This window comes from Ascaphus truei, chromosome 7, assembly GCF_040206685.1.
Source record: "Ascaphus truei isolate aAscTru1 chromosome 7, aAscTru1.hap1, whole genome shotgun sequence".
Lineage (NCBI taxonomy): Eukaryota > Metazoa > Chordata > Amphibia > Anura > Ascaphidae > Ascaphus > Ascaphus truei.
Window position 1 is genome coordinate 29,666,956 of NC_134489.1, and position 11,291 is coordinate 29,678,246.

At 39.7% G+C, this 11,291-nt stretch overlaps 1 protein-coding gene across 1 annotated transcript; it reads left to right on the forward strand.

Moving 5' to 3' along the window:
- Positions 1-396: 396 nt before the first annotated feature.
- LOC142499944 (vomeronasal type-2 receptor 26-like) lies at positions 397-9,487 on the forward strand. The gene is made up of 6 exons (XM_075610001.1): positions 397-662; positions 953-1,241; positions 1,909-2,712; positions 5,459-5,677; positions 7,048-7,171; positions 8,574-9,487. Exons 1-6 carry the CDS (start codon positions 397-399, stop codon positions 9,485-9,487), a joined length of 2,616 nt encoding a protein of 871 aa, XP_075466116.1.
- Positions 9,488-11,291: the final 1,804 nt, after the last annotated feature.

Genomic DNA, 11,291 nt, shown 5'->3' on the forward strand with positions numbered 1-11,291 from the left:
ATGAGAGACATTGGGGCGTATTCAGGATAATCAGTATTGCAGTGAATGGCTTTACACATACTATGATTATTTAGAAGCATGCTAATTATGTCAATGGTCAACTGAGAATAAACATGGTTATTATCCTTTTTATTTTTTCACATAATTGAATAAAGCCAATTATTTCATCATACCAGTGCTTACTATTGATTAAGTAGTCACATAAATAGAAATCAAAGCCCCAAGTAGCTATTATTGAAGAATAAGGGCAAGGATATATGAAGGTCTGCTCTTAACACAAGTGTACATCATTCTTATTGCAATCTTGATTCTGTGTATCACATAGTTTTTTTTTAGCTTAATCTGACACATCCTGAGCTCTATTTGAAATTCTAATGGTCACCAGGCTAAGACAAGATGGAACGAGATTGTTCAAGTACTACTCCCTCCTGTAGGATCTTGATGCTTGTGACACAGATTGCAGCTTTGCTCATGCTTCCTGATGCCACAGGAGAGGAGTACTTCAGTACAAGACATAGTTGTACACTAAGAGGGGGTGCTAGCCCCATGAATTACTCCAGAGATGGGGACATCATCGTAGGTGGGATTCTACAAGTCTTCTTAAAAACTGATGGAGAAGAACCTAATTTTTTAGATGTCCCCACCGCACCAGTTTGTACAATGTAAGTGATCACTTAATGAATGTGTCTTACTGAAATGTCCAGTACAATATCACAGCAATATAGATTAAATCATCATAATGCAGCAGATTTAACATTGAAGACTACATGTGTACATCACAATAATAATATTAATAATGCTGTAATACACATGCAGATTGGAATTTGTTTGAATTTACATTTGTATGACTAATAAACCATGGTAATCAGCTATGGTTTGATCATTTTATTTATGCTTAAAGATGTGGTAATTGTTGTCCAAATCATGGTGAGATAAAATACTGTTCCTACAGGCCAACGTTTCAATACCTGCGGCATCTCCTGGCTTTTATTTATGCTATCGAGGAGATCAACAACAGCACTGAGATTTTACCCAACATAACTCTGGGATTCCAGATCTATGATGCTTGTAACAGTGAGGTGATTGCATTAAAAAGCACTTTGAACATAATATCAGAAACACAAGACTCAACTCCTAATTACATCTGTCAGAGACACAGGATGGTAGCTTTTATTGGGCACTTGTTATCTTCTACAACCTACTCGAAGGCAGGAATCACTCAGCTTTATGGATACCCTCAGGTAGAGACTTGGCCTTCATAAACAGACACACCAATTTTCAGTATTTAATTGTAGTTTGTTTCAGGATCCTCAACCCCATTCTATGCTTGTTGGTGTCTTCTTTGTAAATACTGTATTTGCATACCATATGTTAAAGACAAAGTACTGTAGAAGCTTAGTGATAAAAACATTCTCAGATCCCAGTGTCAGCTCTCCCTGTGCAAGTGAATTTATCTCCCTCTGCCTTGGGCACCAAAATTAGATTGGAATTAATAAGCACATTGTCTCAGGGATCTATTTTGCAGGCAACAATTCTATGTATATTATGATTTTTATTCAACATGAAACGCAAATGATTATTTTCTCTCTATACAGTATTATGCTTTGGGGCATATGAGATTCCGAACTGGTTCTCAGAGATTTATTCTTAGACATTCACAGCAAAACATTTTTAAATATTCATATACAGTACATGAGCTGTGCAATTGATGCTGCATATTCTAGCATATTCAAGTGAATGTGCAATAAGGTGCCCTATACTGTAGTTCAGCTTACTGCTGAGTTAAAATGGCCCTATATCTGAGATTTAACATTTTGCCTGCCCTCCACTTTGTTTTCTTATTTTGGTATTTTTACCCACACTTTGGCATACATTTTCTTTATTACCTTGTGTAACACTTTCTTACAGATAAGTTATGGTGCCCTGGATCATATGTTTAATGACCATGTCCACTTCCCATCCTTTTATCGGACTGTTCCAAATGAGTATTCCCAGGTCAAGGTCATCATTCAACTGCTGATCCACTTTGGATGGACATGGGTGGGCATCATAGCATTGGATGACGCCAGCAATTTACAGGCTAGTGAGGAGCTGATCAAGGAGATCAGGAGAATGGGAATCTGTGAGTCCTACTTATCTGTGATCTCAAAGTATTCAGCACTCAGCCTCTTCAGAACCATTGAAATAGTGAAATATTCCTCTGCCAATGTCATTATTTTATTCTGCAGTCCCGTTTATTTCCTACGCCTGCTACACTATGGGACATTTGAAGCCACCTCTGGGAAAGTCTGGATATCTTCAGTGACCATGAATATTATTACTGATTACGGTTTGCAGAATGCTCCTTTTCTTCATGCATTTAATGGCTCCTTATTGATATCATTTCACAAAGGGGAGATCCCTGGCTTTAAGAATTTTCTGTCTCAAGCTACTTTTCAGAATATGCCTGACAATATCTTTGTAGAATATTTTTGGGGCTTTACCCTTGGATGCCTTCATAACAAGCACAAATTGAGTAACAGCGGCTTTGTCTGTTCAGGGGAAGCTTTATGGAGAGAGCGTTTGTCAGGAGAGGAGTCAAACACATATCATATCCCTCACACCATTTACATTGCTGTTTATTTGCTGGCGAAAGCTTTACATGAAATGTATTTAGCCAAAGCACTATTGGAACCGTCTTCTGAAGGATTTGCTGCTAAAACAAGATACCAGGTAAATATTGACATGCTGCAAAAATACACACAGTCAATCTTACACACAATTTAAACCCATGGACACTAGTACAAAAATATATATGCAAAGATATATACTGTACATACTCTCATGTGTAAAGATACACACAGGCCCATGCATGCTTATATACAGTATTCTTATATACTGCCAAGAACATATAGAAAAGTGCCGTGCACCAGATTGTGAATCAGTGAAAAATAATATGTTGTTTGCTAAATGCTTGGAAAATGCAAATAGCTCATGCTAAAGGGTTTTTAACCAATGTGAAATATCTTGGTGTCAATACAGTAAGTGAAAAAAACCATTGTTTCATACAAAAGTGCTATAACAAAATAGTACCCAAATGTGATTATTTTAGAACCTTATATACACAATATGAGAGTCTGCTGCACATCAGTAAAGATGGCTCAGCATCTCAGGAACTGATAGAGAAAGAAAAAAAAGAGCGCATAACTCTCATATTATAGTAATTTAGTAATGTTCTATGGTGAGACAGGTAAGTATTGCACTGAGATCAATTTTGATCTTTCAAGCATTACGATGTAGTCATGTCTCCATCTGCCCCCCTCCCCCTTCCCCTATTCCTCCTAACTACATTGCTCCGCAGTCTAACTACACTCCGCAGAATGCCCGAGGAGCTGAGGTCATGTGACACAGTACAGCCAATAGGGCTGCTAGAATCTCCTGAGGGGAGATTGGAACGTTGGGAGCGCTTGAAGTGCAGGCTGACAGTTAGTTCAGTTGGAGCCAGGACTGAGATAGGGAAGATAAGATCTGGGTGTCAGTGGCACGCAGACTATGTCATATTAACCCACTTAGGTCCAAGATAGTTCCCAATCACCTAATTAGATTTTGGCTGCTTCAGGGAAACCCCTAGCTAGGGACATTTCCCCATTAGCTGTATATAGGTAGTTTATAGTGCCAGTGAAGCCACATTGTGAAGCGTAGCCTGAGTCTATGGCCCGATCCAGGCATACATCATTAAAGACTATTTTATTGTTGTGACCATCCTGCTGAACCCACTCCACGCAAGGGCGGAGGCTTCGCTGATGGCGATGTCGCTGGCTCTCCAGGATCCCTGTTGTTAATCGCCCGCTCCAGGTGTTGGAGTACCCAGCAGGAACCTCAACTACAGTGCACCAACAGTTCACGGATAGTGCTACCATATACACTTTTGGGTGGGCCTTGACATTGGGTAAAAGGACATCAGGGTATTGGTGCCAAGCACCCTTTGTACTATGGGGACACTCACTTGGTGTAAGGGGGTTGGGAGGGTATATATATATTGTGGGGTAGTAGTATTATATCCTGTTCAGAAAACCTGTTATATTCTACTGTTGTGTGTTTATTATATTGTCCTGCACGGGGTTATCCCACATTGTTAGGATTCTGCACAGGTGGAGGCGCTGTTGTCAACCGGATAAGGTACACCCCAGGCTCCCAGTAGTGGAGGTTCAGGACTCCTGTGAGCCGCAGTTAATGCACCACATACACCGTAGCCGCTATACCTTCCAGGGGGTGGGGGAAAGTGCGTTACAACATGTATTATTGGTACATGTTACCAGAACAGCACACAGCTTGCTCCCACATCATGAGTAGTTACTGTCGTCCCCCCCCCAGGCTAGGTTACTATTAGCATCCTCGCATCAAGCTGCTTGCTTCCGAATGGTGTCGGCAACTGCTAGCTAGTCCAGTGTGTCCGGGGTTAAGGTAATGTAGATCTCCACACTGTCGGCTGAGGAGCGGGATGTACTCAATGCATGCCGAAGGAAATCCTTGTGCCTCAAAGCGGGCGACTGATGAAGTCACTGGATCGCGTAACTAGCAGCGACCAATCTACGGATCACCACTTTGCCAAATGGAATCGCAGGCGCAGGTATCTCTACCAGTGAATATGGAGTTCAGGTACAAAGAATAATCAATCTATTCCAACATGTTTCGTAGACCTGACATACTGCATCAGGGAAAATAGATATGGTCTACGAAACGCGTTGGATTGGATTGATTAATCTTTATATCTGAACTCCATACACACTGGTAGAGCTACCTGTGCTTGCTGTCCTATTTGGCAAAGTGACGCTCCACTGGTTGATCAAAACTTGTGACACAGTCCAGTGACGTCATCAGCCACTGCTTTGAGGCGCAAGTAGTTCTTTCGGCATGCTTTGAGGACATCCCGCTCCTCAGTCGACAGTGTGGAGATCTAGATTATCTTAACCACAGACACACTGGACTAGCTAGCCATTGCTAACACCATTCGGGAGCAAGCAGCTTGATTCGAGGACGCTAATACTAACCTGGCCTGGGGGACGATGATGGTGACCACCCATAGTGTGGGAGAAAGCTGTGTGCTGTTGTGATAACATGTACCTATAATATATGCAATGCTACATTGATGTACGTGCAATAATTACCTGTCTCACCATAGCACATTACTAAATGACTATACTATGAGAGTTGTGCGCTGTCTTTTTTCTTTCGCTATATAGTGCCAACATTGTCCAGTAAGCCTGTGTTTATGGTCAAATACTAAGTGATTTGCACCTATACTAGTTATATTTTGCATATGGGTTTCAGCTCAAGATAGAGCTGAATCTAGAACTAACAGAGAACAAGAAAAGTAGGTTCTCAGCTGTAACAATGAGCTGGGTCGCATCTTTATTACAGAACATCACACAATAATGTGAGATTGCGTTTCGCTCACAGCTCTTTTAATTTGCTATAGCTAAACCATTACCTGAAAAATGTTCACCTTAGAACTGTATCTGGGGAGGAGATTTTCTTCGACGAGAAAGGATATGCTCCCAAGAACTTTGACATTTTAAACTGGGTGATTTATTCAAATGCTACAATCCAAAATATCCATATCGGTAGCTTCTCATCTACTTCTCAACAACTTCTCATTGATGAACGTGCTATTAAGTGGAACCCCTATTTTAAACAGGTAAGGTTACTCTGTGATGGGTCTTGACGTCTATATTGCTATCTCCACTGTTAAGGTTATATGTAGGTTTCTCAAAACAATAAGATTAGAATATTGACATGTACTTTGACACAAAGGTTATCACTTATCAACTTGTCAAGATAGAGAAGAGGGTGAGTATCATGATGATGCTGTTTGCTTTTTGACACAGTAAAATAATTTCCTCTTGCATCAGTTTGCATCACATACAAATGTCTGAAATTTAATTTCTCTCACCTGACGCAAATTGTTGGTGCATAAATGTTAACACCACACCAGACCTTGTGAGTGTAACTTAAGGGAGACAAGCTCCAGTCAGTCGTTATGACTGAACCACTGATTGAGCCACCTGTGCAGAGCAGGGATATCCAGGAAACCTGACCTGTTGGTGGCCCTTGAGAACTGAAGTTGCCCACCCATGGTGTAACTGATGCACAGAGAGATGAAAGCTGCAAAGGGAAACATTTGACTACACCCCAATGGACAGTAATTGCTCCAATAAATTGAACCCTAACTGCACTTATAAGCATTCCCCAAAATGCTCACTGATGTAAACTGAGCACCTTCATACAGTACACCGACAAAACATGAAGATGCGGTGACATTTTATTACAAGATAAACACAATTCTTACTAGTATATTTGATGCTGTCAGTCAGAATAGTAAATCACTGTTGCACTGTGTGGCATAAAGAGTCTTATATATATATATATAGATATATATATATATCTATATCTATATATATATATATATATATATATTTATTTATATATATACTTATATATATATTTATGTATATATATACACACACACTTCTTAGCTATAATAAATTGACATCAGATTGACATTGAAATGTATTCTCTTTTGGTGACCTAATTATGTTTAAGGTGTTGATGCTGAATACAAAAGCTTATAGACAAAATTCCTGTTTGGGCTGCCTTCCAGGATCTGCTGGAATAGTAGATGCATATCATAATATAACGTTCCCAAAATATTTCTAAAATGTCTTATTAATAATAACAATAAAAATACATGATACCAAAAAATGTGTCAACAGACTCAAGTTTATTTCAGTGTATGTTGGAGAAATGAATAATTAGAGAGAAGCGCTTTTGGCATGGCAGCAATTAAATCAACAACATTTCTATTGTATATTTAGCACATATCTGTAGATTCTTAATATTGAACAGATTCCCACAATGCAGATGTAGTTCTGTACATTGTGATACTCTACCCCAACACTGCCAGTGAATGCTATTCAAACTCTGGTATATTCTAACTGATGACGGAATGTGTTGTAACAAAGTCATGTTCTACTCCTGTATCTGTCCTTGTCTTGTATTTTCTTCAAGACTCCCAGATCTCGGTGCTCTGAAATCTGTCCTTTTGGACACCATAAAACTCAGCAGATTGCAATGCCGCCCTGCTGCTTTGACTGCGTTCCTTGTTCTGATGGGGAAATAGCAAATTCAACAGGTTTGTATAAAGGATAAAAGATAAACAATCCTAGTGATATCTGCTGAATGCTAATGCTGGAATATGGAAGTAAAGGTGAATGGGATTACTGACAGTTTCAGTATTATAAATGGGTTGCCACGTTTAAGTTTTTATAATAGGGGACGCCAAAAACAAGCAGGAAATGTTTTATTTAAAATCATACATTTCTTATGTTTAGTGAGAAAAACATTCACTGTTTCTCTCCTCCCCCCTACCCCAGCTCTTTCTCTCCGGCTCCATCTATTCATTTATTACCCCCATCATTATCTCCCCCTTCATTTCTTCCAACCTCCTCCTTCCATCTCTCAGACCACATTTCTCGACCTCCCATGCATTTCTTGGCCCCCCATGCATTTATCAGCCCCCTGTGCATCTGTCAGCCTTCCTTCTCCCTCCATCTCTCATCCCCCCATCTCTCGGCCTCCCTGTGCATTTCTCGGCCTCCGATGCATTTCAGCCTCCCATGCATTTCTCAGCCCCCCCTGCATCTCTCAGCCTTCCTGCTCCCTCCATATTTCAGCCACCTCCTCGCTAAAAGTGCCCAGTCAGAGGCCACATTTCTTACCTGTGGAGTGGAGCCCGTCTTGCGGCAGACACCAATGTTGAAATTGATTTCTGGGTCGGATAGCTTGGGTGGGCTCCACCCCTGCCCTCTTTAGCTTACCCGCCCATTGTTGTCCAGAGCAGCCTCAATCCCCTGCCTTCTGCAAGTGCCATCCTTCTCCTCCTCCTGTCACTGCCAGCTGGACCTGCATGCGCCCCTGAATTGTCCCATTGCCCCCTGAGATACAGGAGAACTATTAATCCTGCCAGACCTTTCAGGGCTAATGGACAATTCATTGAAAAAAGGGACAATCTCATACTGTATATATGGAACTTCTGGAACCCCTAGTAGTATAGTAACCGCTTAAACACTTAAAACAGCAGCTAACAACTTACTTGGTAGTTAAGTAATAAAATTACTACCTTTAACCACCTATCTATGTCAGAACATTCTAAAACATTGGGGGTGAGAGCTGTTACCTTAGCAAAGAACCACATACCTGCAAAGTAATATCTCATGATTATCAATTTATAAGCTACTTTTAGCATTATTGCAATCTGAGTTCTTCAGGATTCTAGAAGAGTAGATATTATGTTAACCAGTAGTGGGGTCAATTGATATGGGATGTGAGATGTCAAATAATACATGCCCTCACACTTGTAGAAGCTCATATAAAATACTTAGAGATGTATCAGTTTGAACTTTACAGCATATTATAGGAATAAAATATAATTTCCCCTCTGGAGTAAATATGATATGGAATATGTAAAATGTGATACTGTATATAAGTTTGGTATTCTACAAAAATGTAATTGCAACTGTAATGTTTCTTATTAGATATGGAGAACTGTCTGAAATGTCCACAAGATCACTGGTCTAATCGTGGTAGGGATCAGTGCATCAAAAGAACCATAGACTTCCTCTCCTACGAAGACTTTTTAGGAGCAGTGTTAGCTGCTGTTGCTGTCATCTTTCTCGTATTTACTTCTGCAGTGCTTTGGGTCTTTTTGAAACACAGGAGCACTCCCATAGTCAGAGCCAATAATCGAGACCTCAGCTACATCCTCCTTGTGTCCCTTATGCTGTCCTTCCTCTGCTCATTCATGTTCATTGGACGTCCTGTGGAGGTGACCTGCCTGCTGAGACAAGCTACCTTTGGGTTCATCTTTGCTGTGGCTATTTCTTCTATACTGGGAAAAACAGTGACAGTTGTCATTGCTTTTAATGCCACAAAACCTGGGAGCAAGCTAAGGAAATGGGTGGGATCCAAGACATCTATTAGTCTGGTTCCTCTTTGTTCCTTAGGTGAATTAGTGATATGTATTACTTGGTTAATATATGCTCCACCATTTGTTGACCTTGATACCAAGACTACAAATGAGAAAATTATCCTGCAGTGTAATGAAGGGTCCCTTATTGCTTTCTATCTGGCAGTTTCATACACTGGTATATTATCTCTCTTTAGCTTCCTTGTTGCATTTATGGCTAGAACATTGCCGGATGGTTTCAATGAAGCTCAGTCTATCACCTTCAGCATGCTGGTGTTCTGCAGTGTCTGGGTCTCTTTCATTCCAGCCTATCTGAGCACCCAAGGTAAATACATGGTGGCTGTTGAAATATTTGCCATCTTGGCTTCTACTGCAGGACTGTTGGGCTGTATATTCATCCCCAAGTGCTACATTATACTATTAAAGCCTGAACTCAACACCAGAGGGCAGCTGATTGTTAAAACAAAATATATAAAAAAATAATAGCTGAAATGTGCATTATGACGTGTGTATGTATGTATGTTTATATGTATATGTGTTTATATATATATATATTCTTTTGTACTAATTCATGTGATGTATTAATACAATGCATTTCTCTTACTGATGGGTTAACTACGGTGTGCGCATCTCTATGGGAGAAGCTCAGTGAGTAAAGACACGGACTGTGAGAAAAGAGACATTGAGTTTGAATCAGGGGAACCTGGTTTAATTCCCGGAGTCGGCTCCATGTGATCTTGAGTAAGTCACTTTATCGCCCTGTGCCTCAGGCACCAAAAATATAGAATGTAAGCTTATTTTGGCAGGGACTGTGCCTGTAACAGTCCTATGTGCTGCATACCTGTAATTGTGAAGCACTTTGAGTCCCATTGGGAGAAAAGCGATATATGAAATAAAGTTATTATTATTATCATCAAATGTATGAAATCTGTTCTATGAGGTTGGCAGGTCTGACGCTGATCTCTTGTAGGTATATGTATTTTTATTTGTACATCTCTTTACATGGTACATTAGGCATAACACAGTTTATTCTGGAGCATATCCGGCAGCAGGGGTAGATTTACCAATGGGAGGGGCGGGAAAATGTGCAGCCAGCGAGGGGAGATGTACCAATGGGGGGTAGGGGGGGCATGTATTCAATATTACATTCCCTGGGCAAAGCTGGGCACAAAAGTAAGTATATATGCATATATATTATGCAGCACTTACAAAAACAGATGTATATTGCCATGGGTGTACATTGCTCCAACGTTATGGCGAAGCTACAAAGCACATCTACCCAATTTATATTGAGATAAGTATCTTCGATGAGGGGTTTAGTCCTATTTTTGGACCTTTATCAAGATGAAGGTTCTAAAAAAAAAGAGAGACATTACCAGTCTCATCTACGCATCATGAACTAAGAATGGTAAATCTTACAGAAGTTGTCCTTACCAACATGCAGCTTTCTGTATTACGACGGGGTTTATAATAGCACATTTAGGGATTCTTACATTTGAACCCTTTTACGCTGCAATTTTCTGCTTCCCCCTCTGTCTATGCGGTGGAAGAAATGCATGAGACAGTATGATATTGGTAGTTTAGGATCTACTGAAATGTGTCATCTACTATGACGTGGTCGCAGGTTTAAAATATTTTGTCCAAATTATATTATCCAATATTTATGAAGAAAGAATACAGATAAAATACAAATTAATGTACTAAATTATCTGTTATATTGGAAGTATCATTGGGGCCTTTTTGTGTCTTGTATATATTTTGGTCATAAACCCAATAGCACTCCAAATGATACACACATATACTGTATATATAGGTCCCTATGTAAAACATTACCATGCTACCTATTATTTTTTATTCTTCTCTTTCTCAAATGAAATAAGGAATCAATACAACTACTATTCTTTTATGTAAGATGCAATAAGAGCTATTTATTACTCATTATACTACTGACTAGGCATGGAAATTTCATTTCTAGACACTAAGAGGGATATTCTAGTAGCTGTGACTTTGTCCTTGTCACGCGGTATGACAAGGCCATAGATTGTGGGAAGAAAATTGACAATTAGCCGTATTCTGTAACAGAAATCGCATCTGTTAAAGTTGACTGTTTAAACAGCCTGCCAACTGCGCGAATGCTACTTCTTTTTGAAGCAGAATTAACGGCAATAAAATCAGCAGCACAAACAAGGGGTGGAAACAAATTATACATTTCAATATTACAAATAAAATGTTTTCAATAAATATTGCTTGAATGAATTGGAATTTCTATTATATTTGTTTAAGATTT

Excerpts from the sequence above, each read along its gene's own strand:
- LOC142499944 (XM_075610001.1), top strand. The coding sequence starts at position 397 with ATGGAACGAGATTGTTCAAGTACTACTCCCTCCTGTAGGATCTTGATG. Across the intron at positions 2,713-5,458 it reads CTGCTAAAACAAGATACCAG|CTAAACCATTACCTGAAAAA; the intron begins GTAAATATTGAC and ends AATTTGCTATAG. Across the intron at positions 7,172-8,573 it reads GGAAATAGCAAATTCAACAG|ATATGGAGAACTGTCTGAAA; the intron begins GTTTGTATAAAG and ends GTTTCTTATTAG.